Consider the following 20,611-nt stretch of genomic DNA (forward strand, 5'->3'; position numbering starts at 1 on the left):
TGAAAATGAATATCATGAAAATCACTGGAAAAAAGGAATAAAAGACAGAGTTGGTTTGAGAAGATGAATTCCAGAAAAAGCAACAACAAGAAATAAAGATATGCTTGAAGATAGAGGTCACTCTGGATCCTGTTAAGTCAGAACAACCTCTCTATAATTTAGGTAGAAACAATTTAACAAAAGAATATCACTAACAAGAATAATCAGACAAGGATGATGACTGTTTTCTCTTGCAAATGTGTACTGATTGATCATAAAGATGTCAATTCATTGGAAAGGAAAATTATCATTTAATTCAGAGGAACCTGGTGTCCAAGGAATTAGTGTTATGAAACAGGCCCCAAATTTGCTATTAAGAATTGAAGCAACATGAGAGAATTTTGCTGAATAACTTTGCTGTTCAGAGGATTTTAGAGAGTCTGGCAAACCATACTGAACAGTCTGAATGTGGGATATCTCAGCTAAGGAAGAAACAGGAAAGTAAGGTAGAAGGAAGATATGCATTTACAAGAAATCAAAATGTTCCTACTGTGTATAAAAGGCAATAGCTAGATAGTGAAATGAGCCATCAGCTTGCTATGGAAAAAAATAAAACTATAAAAAACATTCAAAAGAAAACTGCTGCTTTGAAACTTCTTAAGAAGTTGAGCCTAGCTTATTTTTCAGGGAACCTAGGTTGCTTCTGACAAAGGGGTTGCTTTGAATAGAGCACTCACTGTATTTGGAAACTCAGAAAACCCACCAAATTCTACTCCCTGAGGTTCTGAGGCCAGAAGAAGTCAGGCTGTTGGAGCCTGAAGAGTCTGAAGCTGTAACCACTTTACCTCTTTCACTTGCACAACATGGCTTCACCTCTATGATGTCAGGGTCTTCTTCCAGAAGGAAGGTCAAACAATAACAACAACCTTAAACCAAAACCACTCTGATTCTCATTGACTGTCCAGCAATAGGTCCCAGGCCAAGTCCTATTTGGTCATTGTTTGGGTCCTGATTAACTCAGATTGCATGTAAACAATAATTTCTGCATTGGCCAAAAATCCTGAGAGTCTTCCCCTACCAGTTTAATTTAATTTTTTTTTTGGATTAGGTGAAAGAGGAGATTCTTTTTCTTAATTGTTACCTAGCCTTAATCACTAAATAGGTGTGACCTAAGAACTGTTGAAGACCTTAGCTTAAAAAGACTAAGGTCTCCCATGGCATCCAGGGCCATCTCCAGTCTTCCTGATCTATATCTGGCTACTGGACCCAGATGGCTCTGGAGGGGAAAGTAAATCAGGTGACCTTGACCTTGTCCCCCTCACTTAAATCCAATTCACTTGCATGTCATGGCATCACCTCCCTGATATCATGGTCCTCTTCAAGAAAGGACAAACAACAAAAATCTCCTCTAAACAAGGTGCTTTTTTTTTTTTCTTTCCTCATTCTACCTTAACTTCTCATCATAAGGATATTCAAGCACATTTCCATTTTACCTAAATTGATAGTAGGAATGGGACTTTTGTTTTAATTGGCCATACAAGTATAGGACTAAATAGAAAATGAGTATGAAGGAATGGAAAACCAAAACATTCTTCAATGGTGTGACATCAGAAAGTAAGATTTTTGAGGGTAAGAATAGTCTTTTGCCACTTTTTGTATCCCTGGAACTTAGCACAATGCTTGACATATAGGTGAGACTTGATAAATGTTTGTCGATTGATTGGCCCATCTATGCATTTATTTTGGATAAGACTCTCAATTCTATAGGAATAAGGAATAAGGAGATATCCCACGTAGGATCTGAGGCACTAAGTCTGAGGGTCTTTAGAAATTATTGAGTTCAACCTCCTCACTTTAACCAATGAAGAAACTGAATCTCAAACAGGCACTGGGACTTCTCCAAGTTCTCACAAAAGTAGTGATTGACAAAGTAGTCACCATGACCCAGTGACCATAGCACACCCATATTGTCCACAGGGCTTACTTTACAAAGATATTGGAGTAGTTTGCCATTTCTTTTTCCAGTGGATACAGGCAAACAGAGGCTAAGTGAAGTGCCTGAGGTCATAGAGCTAGTAAATGTTTGAGATCACCTTTAAACTTAGGTCTCTCTCCACTGAGTCAACTCACAGCCAGTGAGTGGCAATGCTTCAGAATCCAAATAAAATGTTCTTCCTAATGCACCATACTGCTTTTTAATTCAATTCAATTCAATTGCTATTCAATGTGCAGTTGTTAGCTTGAATGCCATATGAATATACCTCCTGTGATATGGACCCACTCAAACTGGCTCACAAGAATTTTATAAACTCTTACTAATTATAATCATATCCAGATTCTGGATATGGCTTCTCCCCAAGTGTCCTCTTCTCCAGTGAAAAGGCTCATAGCTGGGTCAGATCTATGCTAATCAAAGATTGATTCTTTCAGGACTATATTAATACAGTTCTCAAAATATTGCTTTGTTCTGTGGAGGATTGGTGCAAGAATCCAGGGCCATGTAGTCTGACAAGCTACATGAGCAGCAAACAGTCACCTCTGCCTTACCCTAGAGCCCCTTTTTCCTACCCATACAGATTTCTTTCCTCTCTCTAAGACAAAATCATTTCCTAGTGTCCACACTTGGAGGCCCACCTTGATTCACATCTCTTACCTAGAATTCTACTCTTAAGTCCTTACTCAAAGGAGCAGAAAAGCCTCATCAGGGTTGCTTTGAAGAGAGAAGCTTTTATTCAATGAGGAGAGCTGAACTGAACTGAGGACAAGTTTGTGACAATCTCTAACTAGACTCTTAAATATGGAACAGATCTTAAGAGACTGCTATACCAAATTCCCTTGGGTAAAAATCAGTATCTTTGGTGAGCTTTATGGATAAGCTGACTTTTGGATTCAGTGTCTATAGAAACAGCAAGAAAAAATCTATGACATCTTTATCCTCTCTTTCAGGGGAAAAATGGGAGAAGAGAGGGATAGGGATGAATAGGATATATATGTAAAAAAAAAGTTTATTTACAGGAAATGATGATGATGATGATGATGATGATAAAGCTTTTGTCCAAAATGACTGCCTGAAGAGAAGGCAGAACAGTGAAACTTTGAAGTTTGCATCAGACCAAATAATGATCAAGAAACCCAATGAGAATCTATAGTTAAATAACTCTTTCTAGCCCCAAATTGTACAAAAAGCCATTCAGAAGCCCATGTGTGCTGGTTATACATACATATACATATATATATACATATATATATATATATATACATATATATATATATACATACATATATATATATATATATATATATATATATATATATAAAATCTTCAAAACTATTTGTCCAGAGGCAGCAAAAGTAAATGGCTTCCCTGAGAAAGATCTGGGATGGAAACCTTAGATGCCCTGGAGAAGGGTAACAAGTAGCAATTAGTGACTGACATGACCAGCATGGTAGGACAGGAAAAGGAAAAAGTTGTATTGGATATTGGAACAACCCAGGCAATTATCTGAAGTCCCTAATGCTCTGTTCTAAAATGTAATTGAGGGTTCAAAAAATTCAGTTCTGAATTTCAAAGATCAGGGAGTGACGGTAGTGAGAGAGACTAATTCCAGCACATGGATGTCATCACCCAAACCCAGGTAACTCAAGAAGAGAACAATCAGGGTTAATCATTCCAGTAGAGAGGGCTGGACTCTGGCACAAAGTTCCAATTCAAAAACTAAAGGTAGAGGAATGAGTAAATCAAAGAAAACACAAGTATAAAATTTATTGTCAGTCTAGAGAGTCCTCCCAAAGAAGAGCTTATAACTACAAGCAGAAACTCAAATGGAAAAAGAGAGGATTTCCTATAAAGATTACATGAATACTTAGAAGAAATGGAGCAAGAGATTTTTTTTAAAAGGGAAAGGAAAAAAGTTCTGAAGGAAAGAAATGGAAGAAGAATAAATTGTTTAAAAGAGAAAGAAGTAAAATTTGTCCTAGAAATGGACCCCCTGAAAACTAGCACAAATTAAATAAATATAATTTTTTGCATGAAATATAGCATGAGATGCATGAGATGTTACTAAGTAACATCAAAAGACAAAAAAAGGGGGGGGAATATGAGATAATTAATATCAAAAATAACTACCCTGGAAAATATGAACAAAAGAGAGAATTTAAGAAAAGCTAAAATTCCCTGAAAACTATGATTTTTAGAAAAGTAAAGACACTATATTTTAAGAAATCATCTATGAAAACTGCCTGTTTCTATTAGAACCAAAAGGCAAATTAAAGACAATGAATCTACCAATCATCTCCTGAAAGAAATCCCAAGAGGAAAAGTCCCAGGAATATCATAGCTAAAATCCAGATCTCAAGAAAAACTATTGCAATCAAACAAAATAATTAAATATCAAAGAATCACAATTAGTATTACACAGCTTCTATCAAAAATGAGAAGAGCTTTTGGAATACAATATACCAAAAGGCAAGAGAGATAGGTTTATAATGTTAGGATAATTATAAATTATCCTGCACACTTGAGTATAACCTTACAGGAGAAAAATGTATTTTTAACGGAAAAGAGAAACTCAAATATTTCTGATAAAAAGAGCTGAGTAGAAACTTTTAAATACAAATACAGGAGTCCAGAGAAACCTAGAAAGATAAATTTATTTGAATATTTGGAAAGAACTATATGATGATATACTGCTAACATTCAATCAGCGGAAGAAGAAATGTATCTTAAAATCATCAAAGAGTATTGAGGGAGTTAAATAAGAAAAACAGAGACACAAGGATGGATTGGTTTTGTTCTGAGGGTGTGAAGAGTGAAAAAAGGGAAAATGACAAGAGAGTTATATTAATGGAAACAGGATACAAAAAGGGGTGGAAGTTGATCTTTCTCACAATTGGGATTTCTAAGCAGAATTCACAAACACAAATAAAGGAATGGGTATTAGATTAACCTCATTCATATCTGATATGGACAAAGAAGGATTAAACACAGAGACAAACAATTTAATGTAGAAATTCACCAAAGGGTGAGTAAAGAGGAAAAGCAGTATGGGACGGAAGTCACAAGCAAAACAAATTCCCAGACACTAAAGGGAAAATTAAAGCAGAGAAGAGAGAAGCAAAGAATATGAATTCCCTGAGATCAAAGATTGCCTTGTCTTCTTACATTTGTATTGCCAGTGCTGAGTACAAAGTAAACACTTAGTAAATACTTTTTTCATTCATTTTATAGGTGAAGAAATAGAAGGTGCAAAAGTTAAATGACTTGTCCAGGATCACACAAATAATAAGTGGTTGAGGCAGAATTTAGGTTGGGGTCTTCCTGACTCAGATTCTATCCACTATATCACCTAGCTGCAAAGATGCAACTGTTTGTAGTTGGATTGTGGAGACACTTCATTAAAGAATGATAGATTCCCTCATGGTTATTGTTTGAGCATCAGTTCACTGGAAATTTAATTCTGTCATAAATATTCCTTCAGCAAAGTACTTTCAACATATTTCAATACAAGATTCCTGGAAAGACATAACAAAAGAAACAACTTTGTCAAATGACCCTCTGATTATTTACAATGGTCTACACCTGAGACAGGAATCAGACCCACCATATAGGTAGTTGCCGTTGACATAGAGAATGTTCAGCACAGAAATGAAGTTGAAATGGAAGCTGATTACCAGAGATGACAAGGTCTTTCCGATGCATGTCTCCTCTTTGGGTTGATTGTATCAAGATTGGGTCAAGGATGGGATGGGGTGGGATGGATTTCCAAGCTTCTTCAATGAGATCCATAGTCACACAAAAATATTTCGCTTAACTATCCATACAGGAAAAAACAAGTGGATGAAGAGTTCAAACTATGATACAAAGTCAGATGCAGTTTGTCTGTCCATCAGTATACATATTTTGAACATATTTAGCACAGTATGATACAAGGAATCCATGAACTGGTAAGCAGATTTCAATTTGTATTTTTTTCCTTTTCCCTTTTCTGAGGCTGGGGTTAAGTGGCTTGCCCAGGGTCACACATCTAGGAAGTGTTAAGTGTCTGAGACCAGATTTGAACTCGGGTCCTCCTGAATTCAGGGCTGGTGCTCTATCCACTGCGCCACCTAGCTACCCCCGGTAAGTAGATTTCACAATATTAACAATTCACAACCAACTTGTCCAGCAGCAGCTACATCCCATACAAGCAACTATGGTGGTTCCCTCAATGCCCCAGTCAGAGCAGAGCTGCTGCCAGAGCTTGAACCTGCCATTCTTTCTCCACGAGCTCCAGAAACAATGGGAAAAGGCTTTTTCAGGCCTATATGAGCTAGTTTTAGAGTCAGACACACACATTGTGAACTCCTAGCAAAGCTGATCTTCATTATTGGCAGATTGGTAGAGGGTGTGCCTCTAGATTAGGTAATTCCTCTAAAGGAACCAAGGAGTCCAGCTGTTGAGGAATTAGCAGATTAAGGAGGAATTTTCTAGCTCTTACGGAGCACAACCATCACAAGTAGGAAATAGGCAGTTCTAGTCAGTGACTCCAACAGGAAAGATATTTTTATTAGATTTTTTAAAAATAATTTTTCAATACCTGAGAGACATCTTAGCTTTCCTCCTTAGAAAGAGGAAATTCTGTTATGAATTATATGAAATGGGGGTTAAATAATGACTGAGAGGACCACTTAGCAAGGCATCCTATGACTGGGGACATGAAAGCTTTGCTTGACTAACATTACCAATGGGAACTCTATAGAGAGCATGTAGTATGGGACAGGCGAGCCCTGACGTCATGAAGTGGACGGCAAACTAGAGTCACAAAATTTGAGAATTAGAGGGCCCTCAACAGCCTGAAAGGGATCCCACTATAATCTATCTAACAAATAGTCAGATAACTTCTCTTTGAAGACCATCAAGGGCAGGGGCTGAGTCACCACCTCCCAAGACAGGCCTTTTCACTTCTGGACATCCTTAATTCTTAGAAAAATGTTTCTAGATATCAGCCTAAATTGACCTTTTTGTGACTTCTACTTATTCTTTTTGGTTTTATGCCACTAGGGTCAAACAGAAGAAATCCAATTGCTTTTCCATCTAAAAGCCTTTCAAAATACTTAAAGATAGATATTATTGCCTTCAAATTTCTTTTTCAGGCTAAACATGCCCTGTTCCTTTAACCTATCTTCATATAACATGGACTCAAGGCCTTTTACCATCTGGGGTGATTTCTTCTGGACACTTTCTAGCTTATTAATGTCTATTTTTTCAACCTTCACACACGGAATTGAACACAATACTCCAATGAAGTCTGATGAGAGTAGAGTGCAATGAGACTATCTTCTTCCTAATTCTGGAAATTGTTCCTATTTTACTGAAATCCAAGTAACTAACCTTTTGACTACCACATCATACTCAGATCATTGACTCAGATTGAGCTTGAAATCCACTAATACCTCCAGATCCTTTTCAAAAGACCTGCTATCCATTTTCTGCTAGTTTTTATTTTAATACAAAGAATTTTACATTTGAAACAATCCTTCTTTCCCATGTCTGTATTGGTGTTTTGCATTTAAGGAATATTATGATAATGAATTGTTCTTACCAATTCATTGAGAAAGTTCTATTTTATTGTGCAATATCTTTTTGAGACTTCATTATTTTTTTTTACCATCACTTATTAACTAAGCAATCTGACTCATATTTTGATCTTCAGTAATATACTACTAGAATATAATTATTCTAATAAACTAAAATATCTACAGTAAAAAAACAAAAAACAAAAACAAAGCAAAAGCAAAAACAAACAAACAAACAAAAAACAGCTGCTATCTAGTCCTGCCTCTCTTGCCTTGTATTTGTGGAATTGTTTTTTCTTTTTTACTCAACTATGAGATTTCATATCTATTTCTATTGAATTCCAATTTATTAAATTAAGCCCAATATTCTAGCTTTTCAAAATCCTTTTGGATCCTATCATGTAATACATTAGCAATCCCTCCTAGCTTTGTCAGCTGCAAATTTGATGTGCATGTCATCTATGCCTTTATCCAAATCATTAATGAGATCTTAACGTGAGACCAAGCAAAGATCCCTGAAGCTCTGCAGTGGAGACCTTTTGTCACAATGACGTTGAACCATTAATAACTACTCGAGTCTGGCCATTAAGTGAGATCTGAATCTCCTGGCTGCCATCTTCTAAGGCAGTTTCCAAGTTTTGACGTTTTGTTGGAGGGGCAGGAGAGGGGAGTTGTACCTTATCAGTAATTTTTTTTCTAATGGGTATGTGTGCTATTTTCCTAATGGTATCTGTACAGCTATTGCTCTGGAGGCCTGCAAGAGAGTTAGGGAGAATTACCTTGAGGGGCTGATATCCTCAAAACAGGAAAGTTTTCCAGTTTTTCTCACCCTACAATGACAATCAATTGCCAAATCTTGTTATTTTTTATCTTCACCACATTCACACACACACATGTTGTTGACATTGTCCACTACTGACATCCCTTAGGATAGTTGTGTCCATAGACAGATAAGCAGACAAAATAGACAGATAGGCAGACATGATAGATAGACATAATAGACATGATAGATGGATGGATAGATAGATAAACATGATAGATGATAGACAGACCTTAGATGGTTAGAGAAATGGATAGACATGATAGATAAACAAACATGATAGACATATAGATGATAGATGATAGGTAGGTAGAAAGACAGATAGACTTAATAGGTAGATATTTTTCTCTTCACATAGTCACCATTTTAATTGGGGTCCTTATTAACTTTCCCCTAGACTACTACAGTAGATTTCCAATGGGTCTCCTTGTCTCAAATTTCACCCCACTAAAATCCATCCACCACATAGATGTCAAAGCGATTTTCTTAAAGCACATTTTGATTTTACACACAAACCTCCTACTCAATGGCTTCTTGTTATCTTAGAATAAATACACATTTCTCTGGCTGGCATTTAAAGCTTTTCAAATCTGGCCTCTCACCATCTGTCTAGTCTATTTAAGCATGATTCCCCTCTATACAGTCTACCATGCAATCACAGGGCCTCTTGCTTTTCCTCACATACAGTGTTCCTTCCTTCATCTCTTTGCCATTGCATAGCTGTCTGCAAAAAAAGGAATTCTCTGACCTATAACCTCTACCTCTTGATTTTCCCGGCTTCCTTGAAGATTCAGCTCAAGAGTCTCACCTTCTGTATAAGCCCTTTCCCAGCCTGTCCCACCCCACAGTTGCTGGTGACTTCCTCTCTGAGATTATCTCCCATCTACTCTCTCTGTATCTTGCATACATACATACATACATACATACATATACATATACATATACATTTAAATACTTTGTGAATTTTTATAAGTTTACATAATTTCTCCTCCATTAGAATGTATGCTCTTTGAAGGTGGGGATAATTTTTTTTTGCCTTTCTTTGTATCTCCCAGCCCTCAGCACAATAAATGTCATATAATAAGAACTGAATAAGTGCTTGGTTACTCAGTATCTCCCCTGTTTAGAATTCCCTCTTTATCTTTATTTGAATTTTTTTTATCTTTTAGAATTCCCAGGCTTCCATCAAAACTCACAAATTCTACCTTTTTCAGCAGGTTTTTCCTTCCACTTCCCCATATACTAGAAAATTTCTATTCTGAGGTTCCCTTCCATATATATACTTGATATGTATCTTGTAGATGTCTATTTGCTGATTCCATGAAAAAATAAGCTTTTTTGAGGACAGCGGCTATTTGGGGGAGTTTCTTTAAATTCCCCAGATCTTAACACAGTGCTTGACATAGTAAGTATCTAATAAATACTTGTTGATTGATTGATGCATGTCCTTGATCAGTTAGCCTGGAAGGGCCAGGCTATCATCAGGAATCTAGAAAGAAGACCTTAGGTAGGCAGATGAGTCCTAAATGTGGACAAACAAATTACGTTGAGAATGAGGCTTTTGTAATGTGGACATATTGGGCCCACCTGTGGGGGGGGGGGGCGGGGCTGCAGTCACCTAGTAGGGGAGGGCAGGCTGTGACCAGCCTAAGGGAAGATGTTATGAACCCACTCACACCCTTACAGTTCTTCATTTCAAACCCCAAATTCTAGGTCTGCTGAAACTCCACCCATCCACTACTCCCTGTTTTCTTTTCCCTGTTCTAAGTGCAGGAATGTAAGAAAATACTCATTTAGGGGGATGAAACAAGCCCAGATCAGGGGTTCTGTGTGTGTGTGTGTGTGATGAATCCCTTTACTAGTCTTGACTCCCATGGACCCTTAAAAGGTCATTAAGGTAACCAATTATATTGAAATCAAGATGTTATTTTTCCCATCCAAGTTTATAGACCTTCTTAAATACACCCACAGTCCCCTTATATCATAGACTTCAAGTTAAATGCTTTTGTAATTCTTGCTGCTTATCCCCTGGTCCCAAATGAAAGTACTTCCTGGAGGGGCACTAGGACCCAGGGCTTCTTTCCCCCTTCCCCCTTCCTTCCCACCCCTCCCGCATCTTTTAGACTCACTAGAGACATCTGATTTAGATCCAGACCTTAAGACTAATCTCCCCCAGTTTCCACAGTTTCGGGCACAGGGTACCTGCCTACTCTGGGGCTTTCAGCAGGTTCCCCAGCCACCCACATCCCTCTTGCCTCCACTTACACTCTTCCTCTCGTGAGCACACTGACTCAGCTCCAGTCATATTTCTCATAGCTGAATCATTAACTAATCCATCTTTCCCATCCTCCCTTGTTCCTCTTCTTCTCTCTGTCTACACTCTCCCGTCTCTCTCTCTCTCTCCCTCTTTTTCTCCCCTATCTGTCTGTATCTTTGTCTCTTTTGTGTGTTTCTCTGTTTGTCTCTCTTATACAGACTTTCTTTAACAAATACACCTTTCTTCTGCTTCAGTCATCCAACAATTGCTCTTATCTTGCACCAAAAACATACCAGGTAGCCATTCTCAGTGCCAAGCTGAACCACACTCAAGGATCACTAGTCTCAAGGTTTACCTGAATGCTTTTAACTCAGCTCAGGAATCTTTGGGGTACTCAATCAACAGCTGCCTGCAGCTGCATTCCTGCCACATCGCACCTGCTTCTTTGCACTGTCTATTCCACTCAATGTTCCTGGGAGTCCAACAGAAGGGCCCTGCCTCTGTCACGAGCCATCCAGAGTATGGTGAAGGGGATCTCTTTTGGTCATGCTCAGGGGCCAGACACAATCAAATAGGCAGAGATCCTAACCCACTGTAGGGGCTCAGAGAAGCATGTCATCCAGGGGAGAGGGAGGGGGATGCCCTTCAGTAGGAGGAGCAGTCCTAAGTGAGTTGTCACAGCTGAAGAATGAACTTTAGACTAAAGAGAATGGGTGTGTCTGGAAACAACTGAACTGAAATTATAGGCAAGCAGGGAGGTCCCCTCAGGTTGGGTGGTGTGGAATGGTCTATATGACTTAGGAATTGGGTGATTCAGGAAGTACAACTGCTCTTACCGGCACTCAGACTCATGCCTTCCCTGAATTAACTCACTAATGATTCATTTTTCCAGCCCTACTCAAAGATACCACCGTAGTAACTGAAGCCTGGAATGGGACCCCAAAGTCATCTTGGCAGCAAAGAGAGCAGGAACAAGTCACCACTTACAAAGTGGAAGGAAATGTTCCTTTTGAAAATTCCAGTCCCTGCCCTGGATTGGAAGATGTGTCCAGAGCTGGAAGTATTCCCTCTTGGCAGAGCCAGAAGGAAAAAGGGGAAGCCGAAGATAATTAGAGCTCTTCAAGGCCCAAGTCCAGGTCCCCTTTTCTTATCTTCCCACATATTTTCTCAGTGATCACAGCTAAACAAAAATCTGTATCCAGCCCTAATCTGCACCCAACATAAGTATCTATCCCTAATCTCTCCTAAACTTAATCACTATCTCCAATTGTCTGCAACACACATTTACAGCAGAATTCCAAGTCCCTTCAGGATTTTCATCCTAGAAAATCTAAACAAAACTCATTATGTTCCCCTCCCAAGAATACTCTTTCTCCAAACTTCCTTATTTCTATCATAAATTCCTAACTTTAATCATTCTTGCATTTTTTTTCTCTTCCTCCTTACTTTCTAAATCCAATCAATTTCTAGATCATCTTGATTCCATCTCCACAACATCATCCACCTCCGTCCTCTTCTTCCCCTAAAGTAGTGGTCACTACTTTGAGTTAAACTCTCAACTCCTGCAGTATCTTCCTAGATGGCCTCTTTCCTTCTAAACTCCATTCCATTCTCCACAAATCATCTTCTTAAGGTACAGGCTGATCCTGTATGTCAATTCTCTTCTTAAAAATACTTAGCAACTTATTATTACTTTTAGAATAGGTATTCTTAACCAGAAATTCATGAACTTTTTTTTTAATTTAGCTATTTTATAATAATTGGTTCCTTTGGAAATCTAAGTGTTTTATTTTACATTATTTAAATTTCACATTATATTGTTAATTATATTATATTATATTTATATAACATTATTCTGAGGTCTATAGACATCACCAGACTGCAAAAGGGGTTCCATGTCAAGCTTACATAAACATATACTACACACACATACATACACAAACACATACATATATACACATATACACTTAAGAATCCTGTTCTAGGATAAAATACAGACTCTTGAACATATCATTTAAAACTCTCAACAATCTAGCTCATAGCTATCTTTCCAGACATTCCATTTTATATCCCTTCCTAATTTCTATTTATAAATATTTACAACTTTGGGTCATTCTTGGGACTTCCCTGTCCTCTCCCCCCACTTGTAATCAGTGGCCAAGCCCTCTTGATTCTGCCTTCTAATTTCTGGGTCTTCTTCTCTCACACAACCACCACCCTAGCTCAGTTCGCCAAATCTCACCTCAACTATTTCTTGTCTTTAAACTCTCTCCATTATAATCCATCCTTCACTCTGCTGCATAATTGATGTTCTTAAAGTACAGGTCGTACCATGTCATTTCCCATGTCAAGGATACAATGCAAATTCCTTTTTCTGTCACTTAAAAACTTTCTCAATATGGCTCTAACCTATTTTCCCCTAGTATGTTAATCCCCTTCAAATCCTCTGTCAAGTGGCCTACTTGCTTTTCCCTCTACACAATGTTCTATTTCTTTGTTACACAGGTTATTCCCTTGCCTTGAATGCCCTCTCTGCTCATCTCCATCTTATGGAATCCCTAGCTTCCTTCAAATCCATTCAGTTCTCTGCTTTGTTAACAGTTGCAAATACTTTTTTCCTTCTCAAATAATCTTGTCTTTATTTATTTGTGCCCATATATAATTTTTTCTCCTCAATTACATGTAAAAACAATTTTTAATATTTTTTAAAGTTTTGAGTTTCAAATTCTATTCCTCCCTTTTATCCTCCCCCCTTCCTGAGATGGTAGGCAATCTGACATATGTTACACATGTGCAATCATATAAATATTTCTATATTAGTCATTTTATGCAAGAAGATGAAGGAAGAAGGGAGAGAAGGAAGGAAAGAAGAAAAAAGGGAGAGAATGAGAGAGAAAGAAACAGAGGAAGAGAGGGAAGGAGAGTGGGAGAAAGGAAGAAAGGAATGAAGGGAGGGAAAGGAAGAGCTGGGAGGGACCTTAGAATTATAGAACATGGAATTTGGGTCTTTAGAGAACACTGATCCAACCTCTTTATTTTATAGGGGAATTTGGACAGATGCACAAAGGAAGAAATTAATCCTCAGAGAAGGGAAAGGCCTTTTCCAAAGTCATATAATTAACAAATGGCAACAAGAAAACTGGGATGCAAGTGTCCTGACTCTCAGCCAAAGGTGAGAAGTTTAGACATAGTGAGACAATCTGAGTTTAAAGCATCCATCACTTCCATCATCCACCTTGTTTGCTCCTATTATTTTGAAATGGAGAAAGTCATACTGCCCATGGTGTGTGACAGACTACACATTTGTTTTCTAATTTCAATTTGGCCCTTACCACCATAGACCAATCTCTTTCTTTTTCTCTAAGTGACTCTTTACCACATTACTTAAAATAGCAATTTCAAGCTTCCTCACCACTTGCCTGAACAATTGCAATAGCCTCCTAATTGGTCTTTCTGCCTCTAACCTTTTCCTCTGTACAATCCATCCTCTATACAGCTGCCAAATTTGTTTCCTAAATTGCAGGTCTGACCATAAATAGTACTCTCCTACTCAATAAGCACCAGTTGCTTCCCATTCACTCTACAAACAAATATCATTTAATATTATCTCATTCTTTTTTAATGTCCATTTTATGTACGTTTTATAATGTACAGAAATATTAATACATAATAAGCATAATATAAATGTCTTGCACATTTGTTGGTATATGACATATGAGTATCACATAATATAATGTGTACAAATATCAGTGTTATGTGAAAATAATAAGTGTTGATTTATTATTGAATATTATAGAATTATTAAATTCTGATTAAATATGAACAAACATTAATTAATAATAAAATTTTAAAACTACTGGGGATGTTTGCTCAAAAGGATTCAAAATTTATTGAGGATATTTTGCTCAAGCTAAAAAGTGGAGGCCAATGATTGAATGGCAGATTGGGTGGACCCTGTGAAGGATTTGTGGAAAGGCCGAGAGGTAAGAGCTTAAGGTAAGAAGGTGTGCACGAGTCTTAAGCTCCACTTTGATACAAGCACCAGCATCTGTGAAGTCACAGAACCATGGAAGTGTTGAGATAATTATTTTCCAATGTTCCCTTCACACTCTAAATTCTAGTCAAACAGGATGATTCATTGTCCCCTGGACATTTCTATACTCACCCAACTCTTAGCTATTATTCAGGCCATTTTATCTGTCTCAGATTCTGTGTATCTGTCCTTAGAATGCTCATCCCTCAGCTGCTACTGCAGTTCCTTCTTTGCTTCAAGGCCCAACTCAGATACTGCTTTCCCCAAGGAGCCTTCCACGACACTTCTCCCACCCAGTGGCCTTTCCCTTCTCTGTTTGCAATGCATTTCATGCTAATTATATACTTTATGATGGTCCCATTTGACCTATAGTATCTGCACCCATTTCTTATCCTGTCAGGAAGACGGCAAGTTTCCTGAAGCTAAGAATCCTGGTTCATAGGTTTAGAACTGGAAGGGATATTTGAGGTTACTTCATTAAACTCCTTCAGCTGAACTCCTAGTTGAACAATGTCTCCTTGCAGAGAATCAATCCAGGGGAGGATGCCTTAGCCATCCCTAACAAGGTGGTTATATTTACTGTGCTAGTGAGAACAAATAGTGATGAAGCAGCTAGCTGCAGTGAAAAGAGGACTGGGCCTGGCGTGAGTCAGGAACATGAGTCAGCTAGCTGCATTGCCCTAGCTGCTTCTGTCTGCATCAGTTTCCTCAACTGTAAAAAATGGGATTACTAATAGCACCTATCTTCCATGGTTGTGAGGATCAAATGAGGTAATATTCATAAAGTGTTAGCAGTTAGCACAAAGTACTGGTGGTTCACTATTCTATAATTCTTTTTAAGTTTTCCTTTTCATCATAACAACCCTGTGAGATAAGAGCCAAGTATAATCATTATTCCAGTTTCACAGATGAAGAAACTGAGGCTTACCTAACATCACACAGATAATGTCAGAATGATCTTGGGCAACACAGTATGTTGTAAAGTATTGTGTTTAGAGGAACTGGCTTTGCTGCTTACCTACCATCTATATGACCTGGGAAAAGTTAATTTTTCTGAGCCTCAATCTCTTGAAATTTCTTGAAAATGAGGGGAGTCAACTTGAAGGCCTTTTCAGTCTTAAATTGATGACTCTATGGCATTAAATTCAATCTTCTTCTTCTACATAATATTGCTTCTTATTACAGATGCTCAGTGTGATAGGGGTTCAGAGGAGGGAGAGAGAGTTCAGAATCCATTTCAGAAACCAAGCTTCAACTCCCTCTGAATCCTGAGGGACATCTAACTTCAGTCTTGACTCAGCAACTCCCCCCAGTCCATTCCACCAGCACGGTAGCCCAAGAGAGGATGTGCTGGGCACCCCTAGAAAAGTGCTATACTTACTGCGCCTGTAAGGACATGAGGGCTCCGGATAAATACAGAGACCATCTGAGGGAAGAAATGAAAAGTATAAACGGTTAGTGACATAGGGAGTTAGGTGGTAAAAAGGATAGAGTGTTAACTGGAATCAGAAAGATACATCTTCCTGAATTCAAATCTGGCCTCAGGCACTTACCATTAGTATGACCTTGGGCAAGTCACTTAACCCTGTTTGCCTCAGTTTCCTCATCTGTAAAATGGCAAACTACTCTATTATCTTCACCAAGAAAATCCAAATGGGATCAGAAAGTGGGACACAATTGGAACAACTGAATAACAGCAAGTCTTGGGAAGTATGAGAGGTAGAACTAGTTAGATTTCAGAATCATTGGAAAGAAGTTATTAGGGTGGTCATCTGATCCAATCTATGCCTAAGCAGGAATCCCCTCTATAACATTCCCAATAAGTGATCATCCGGGCTCTGCTTGAAGATCTCCAGTGATGGAAAACCCACTTTATCTTCAAGAAGCCAATTCCATTATTGGACAACTCTGATTGTAAGAAGTTTTTTTTTTTTTTTTCTTCCCCTCCCCTTCTCATTTTGAGTCAAAGTCTATCTCCTTGTCATTTTGTAGGGTCATGGATTTTGATCATATATTTAAACAGCCTCTAGATAGTAGGTACTTAGGAAATGCCTGATCAGTTAAACCCAATTTAATTAGTGGGCAATGTCAAAAGCTTCAGAGAGGTCAAATGGGATGAAAATTTAGAAAAGACATGTATCTAACAGTTAAAAGACCTTTGATAACTTTTGAGAAAGTAATCTCAGTAAAGTAGTGAAATCAAAAGCAGACTGAGAAATGAGAGGGAGGTAAGGAAACAGACATGGTTTCTCAGAACTAGATGGGATCTTAGAAGTCCTCTAATCAAATCCACTCAATTTATAGATAAGGAACCTGGAGACTAGAGAAATAAACATTTTTGCCTAGGTCATAGGGATAATAAGTGAAAAGAATTTGAACCCAGGTTCTCTGACTCTAAATTTAGGGCTTTCTTGAATCAAATCAGTTTTGCCTTTTAACTCTAGTAAAACTAGTCTAATTCCTCTTCCCCATGATAGCCCTAGAAGTCTTCCCATTCACTCTACAAACAAATATCATTTAATATTATCTCTCTTTCTCTTTTCTAGTCTTCTCCAAATTAAATATCCTCACCTTTTTTTTTAATGCTCCCCCATTTCCAGTTTTTTCCTGACTTTATGACCGAGAAGAATGATTTAGGGGAGAAGAACAAGGGTCAAGGATGGCATAATCATCTCTCTTTCTCTTTTCTAGTCTTCTCCAAATTAAATATCCTCACCTTTTTTTTTAATGCTCCCCCATTTCCAGTTTTTTCCTGACTTTATGACCGAGAAGAATGATTTAGGGGAGAAGAACAAGGGTCAAGGATGGCATAATAAAGTCACCTCCCTTCTCTTCAGGATTATAAAAAAAATTTAGTATCCTTTTCATGGTGCTTAGAGATACATCATCCTACCCTTTTCATTTATCTAGGTGACAAATCCATCTCCTACTCTCTTGCTCTCTTTAAGCAATCACAAAGAAGATTCCAGGAAATGGAGAATACCTTATTGCTGTCAAATATGGCAATGTCGGTCTCACTTGGAGTTCGGTTTTTGTCCCAGTTGGAAGCATCTTCAAAATTGGTGCTTGGAATCCACTGCTTATACACAGCAACGGAAACCTCTGCCAGGGGTTGAGGAGAGAAGAGAAAAATGAGATAACTCAAGAGCTATCCAGGATTGGCTTTTGTCTCCACATATCCATCTCTTTTTAGTGGATGCTCCTAGATCTAATTTCCAGGACTCATCCATATACCACCAAAGAAGTACAACCTGGTATCTTATATAAATCTCTTCTGTAACAATTCAAGGACATTTCTAGAATTTGAGAATATCAGAGTTTGAGAGAAGTTTTAGAATCACAGACCATAGTGTATCAGAGCTGAACTTTAAGAACCATAGCTGGAGGCCAGAAGGGGAAAGTGAGTTTTGCCCAAGGTCTACAGTAGCCAGGACCAGAACCCATATGACTGTATTTGAAATCAGAAGAGCCAAACTTTAGCTCTGTACTTCCTGCTCATATGACTTCAGGTAACGACTTTAACTTTCTAAAGTTTGTAACTCAATAACTGAGGGAGTTAGATTAGATCATCTCTCTTTAACTCTAAATCCTACAAACCCAAGTGTCTTTTAATGACCCCTCCAAGTTTCCAGTTTTCTCCTATTTATGACTGAGAGGAATGAATTGATAAAGAGGGAAGAAGGTCAAAGATGACTGAATAAAATCATCTCACTTTTCTTCAGAACCATATAAAAATATCTAGTATCTTTTTCAAGGTGCTTAGATAAATTCATTCTATTTCTTTCTCCAAACACGTCAGTGCATCTCTTTAAACAGCCAAGGGCCAAAATTATCCAGGGGCTTATTGGGAATGTTGGGGACATACAGGTATACCAGAATGTACCTGTACAGAACATAGAGGTTCTGTCACTGCTCCTGGCCAGTGTGATAGGAAGCAAGGACCCAGGGAGTTCTGCCCAACCTGCAGGTGGACAAACAGAAAGCTGCAATCTCTGCAGATCAGCTGCTGGGCCATAGAGAAGCTGACCCTCTGGATTAAACAGCAAAAGCCATGGACAAGAGGTCAAGTCCCCAAGTCTAACACTTTCTAGCTAGGTGACCAGAATTAAGTTACTACTCTCATATTCAAGGCAATTCCAATAAACTTTTGATGGCAAATGCCATCTCCATCTAGAGAGAGAACTATGGTGGCTGAATATGGATTGAAGCTTTTTTTTTTTTTTTTTTTTTTTTACCTTTTTTTGGTTTTTGTTTGCTTGTTTTTTCTTTCTCATGGCTTTTCCTATTTTGATCTGATTTTTCTTGTACAACATGACAAATATAGAAACAAAAAGAACTGCACATATTTAATGTATATCATATTGCTTGCAGCCCTGGGAAGAAGGGAAGTAAGAGAGGGAGGGAGAAAAATTTAAAAAAAACTATGCATGTATTTGGAAAAAATAAAATACTATCAAAATGTTGTTTTAAAAGTTACTATCTCTCACTCATTTGACTTTTTCCAAGAACAGAGAAATGAGTAATTTCACTTACTCCCTCACTAGGCAAAGGGTCCACTTTCTAAATCATCACATGCTATAGAAAATCCTGTCTTTACTGCTATTGGCAACAATATCCTGTTAATCAGAAGTTCTCTGAGGCTTGCAGGAGGCACATCCTGTTTTTATTTGTGCCCACATAAAAACCTCATCCCTGGGATTTCCTCATGCAAGGCAACTAGCAGCCCATGTTCTTTCTCCTAGTCTCCTGTCTCTCTTGGAAATAAGCATCTGAAGCTTCATGGAGCCTGGGAAGCTGTGGGCGGATGGATGGGGGTGTATGTTGATCTGAAAGAAACCCGTTGAGTTCAGTGAACTTGAACCAGGGCTGTGGGGGAGGCTCCCCAAGGAGAATACAAACTGAGCTCATCAAGCCTGAGGGGAGAAGTAGGAACGAGGAAGTTTGACAAATTAAATTAAATTCAACAAATATTCTACTTCCCCTCCCTGGATCTCAGTTTTCTCTTTTGCAAAATCAGGAGGTTGGACTACATGGTCTCTAAGGCCTTTTTCAGCTTTAAATTGTGGGCTCTTTGACCTGTGATTCAAACTCAATTTCCTTAGATAAATATTTCCTATGTCTAAAGCCTCATCCTGGGCACTGAAGTAAATAGAAAACTGAATAAGATATCATGCTTCCCCTCAAGGAGTTCGCACCATAATAGGGATGTTACTAGACTAGTTGGGATAGAAATGGGGGCTTCTATAGCAACACAGATATTTTTCAATATCCAAGATATTTGAGAAATTCCTTTAGGGGTGGGAGTTGGGAGAAGGGACATTCCTCACTCAGGATGCCACTGAGGGTGCTTGCAGAGTCTCCCTGACCAGCTGACTATGGACAAGAGATCTTTCCTGATGCTGAATTCCTACAACCTTTCAGGTAGAATCACAGGATCTTTTGGGTTAAGAACAACCTCAAGGACATATCTAGTCGAGATTGTACATGAAAATAGGAATGTTTTCCCTAGCACAGAGCTATCTGGCCTGAAGATACCTCACAACAAGGAGCACGAGGTAAGCATGCGGTAATGGAAAGGGGTATAGAATTGGAAGTCAGGAGACCTGGGTTCAAAATACTGGCTCTAATACTTATTAGTTGTATGACCACAAAGACCTTCATGCTCCATATGAGACAATACATATATGAGAGGAGATTGCATCAGGTGGAACACTCTACATTTGCTTAGGTAGTAAAATATTTTAAAGAACTATTATTCTATTACTATATCCGAACCATGGTTTTCTCATCTCAACATTACATGGAAGAACACCAGGAACACATGGAAGAAATAGAGGAACACCTCCAGCCTACCTCACACTTAAGATGAGTAAAGAAGTAAATAACATTGAAATGAAATGATCTAGAATTGTGTTTTTATTACCCATCAATAAGATTTTATTAAGTGCTTGTACTGTATTAGGTATAT

General features: G+C 38.1%; 1 protein-coding gene across 1 annotated transcript in view; it reads right to left on the reverse strand.

Annotated features, from left to right (window-relative positions):
* The window catches only part of LOC141556652 (protein amnionless-like), an 84,510-nt gene that overhangs the window by 42,323 nt on the left and 21,576 nt on the right, over positions 1 to 20,611 (reverse strand). The window contains exons 2-3 of the mRNA XM_074291110.1: positions 17,627 to 17,745; positions 16,025 to 16,069 (exon numbers count right to left, since the gene is read on the reverse strand). Coding sequence (XP_074147211.1) covers positions 16,025 to 16,069; positions 17,627 to 17,745 — 164 coding nt within the window. The remainder of the gene's footprint in view (positions 1 to 16,024; positions 16,070 to 17,626; positions 17,746 to 20,611) is intronic.

This window comes from Sminthopsis crassicaudata, chromosome 2 (genome assembly GCF_048593235.1).
Source record: "Sminthopsis crassicaudata isolate SCR6 chromosome 2, ASM4859323v1, whole genome shotgun sequence".
NCBI lineage: Eukaryota > Metazoa > Chordata > Mammalia > Dasyuromorphia > Dasyuridae > Sminthopsis > Sminthopsis crassicaudata.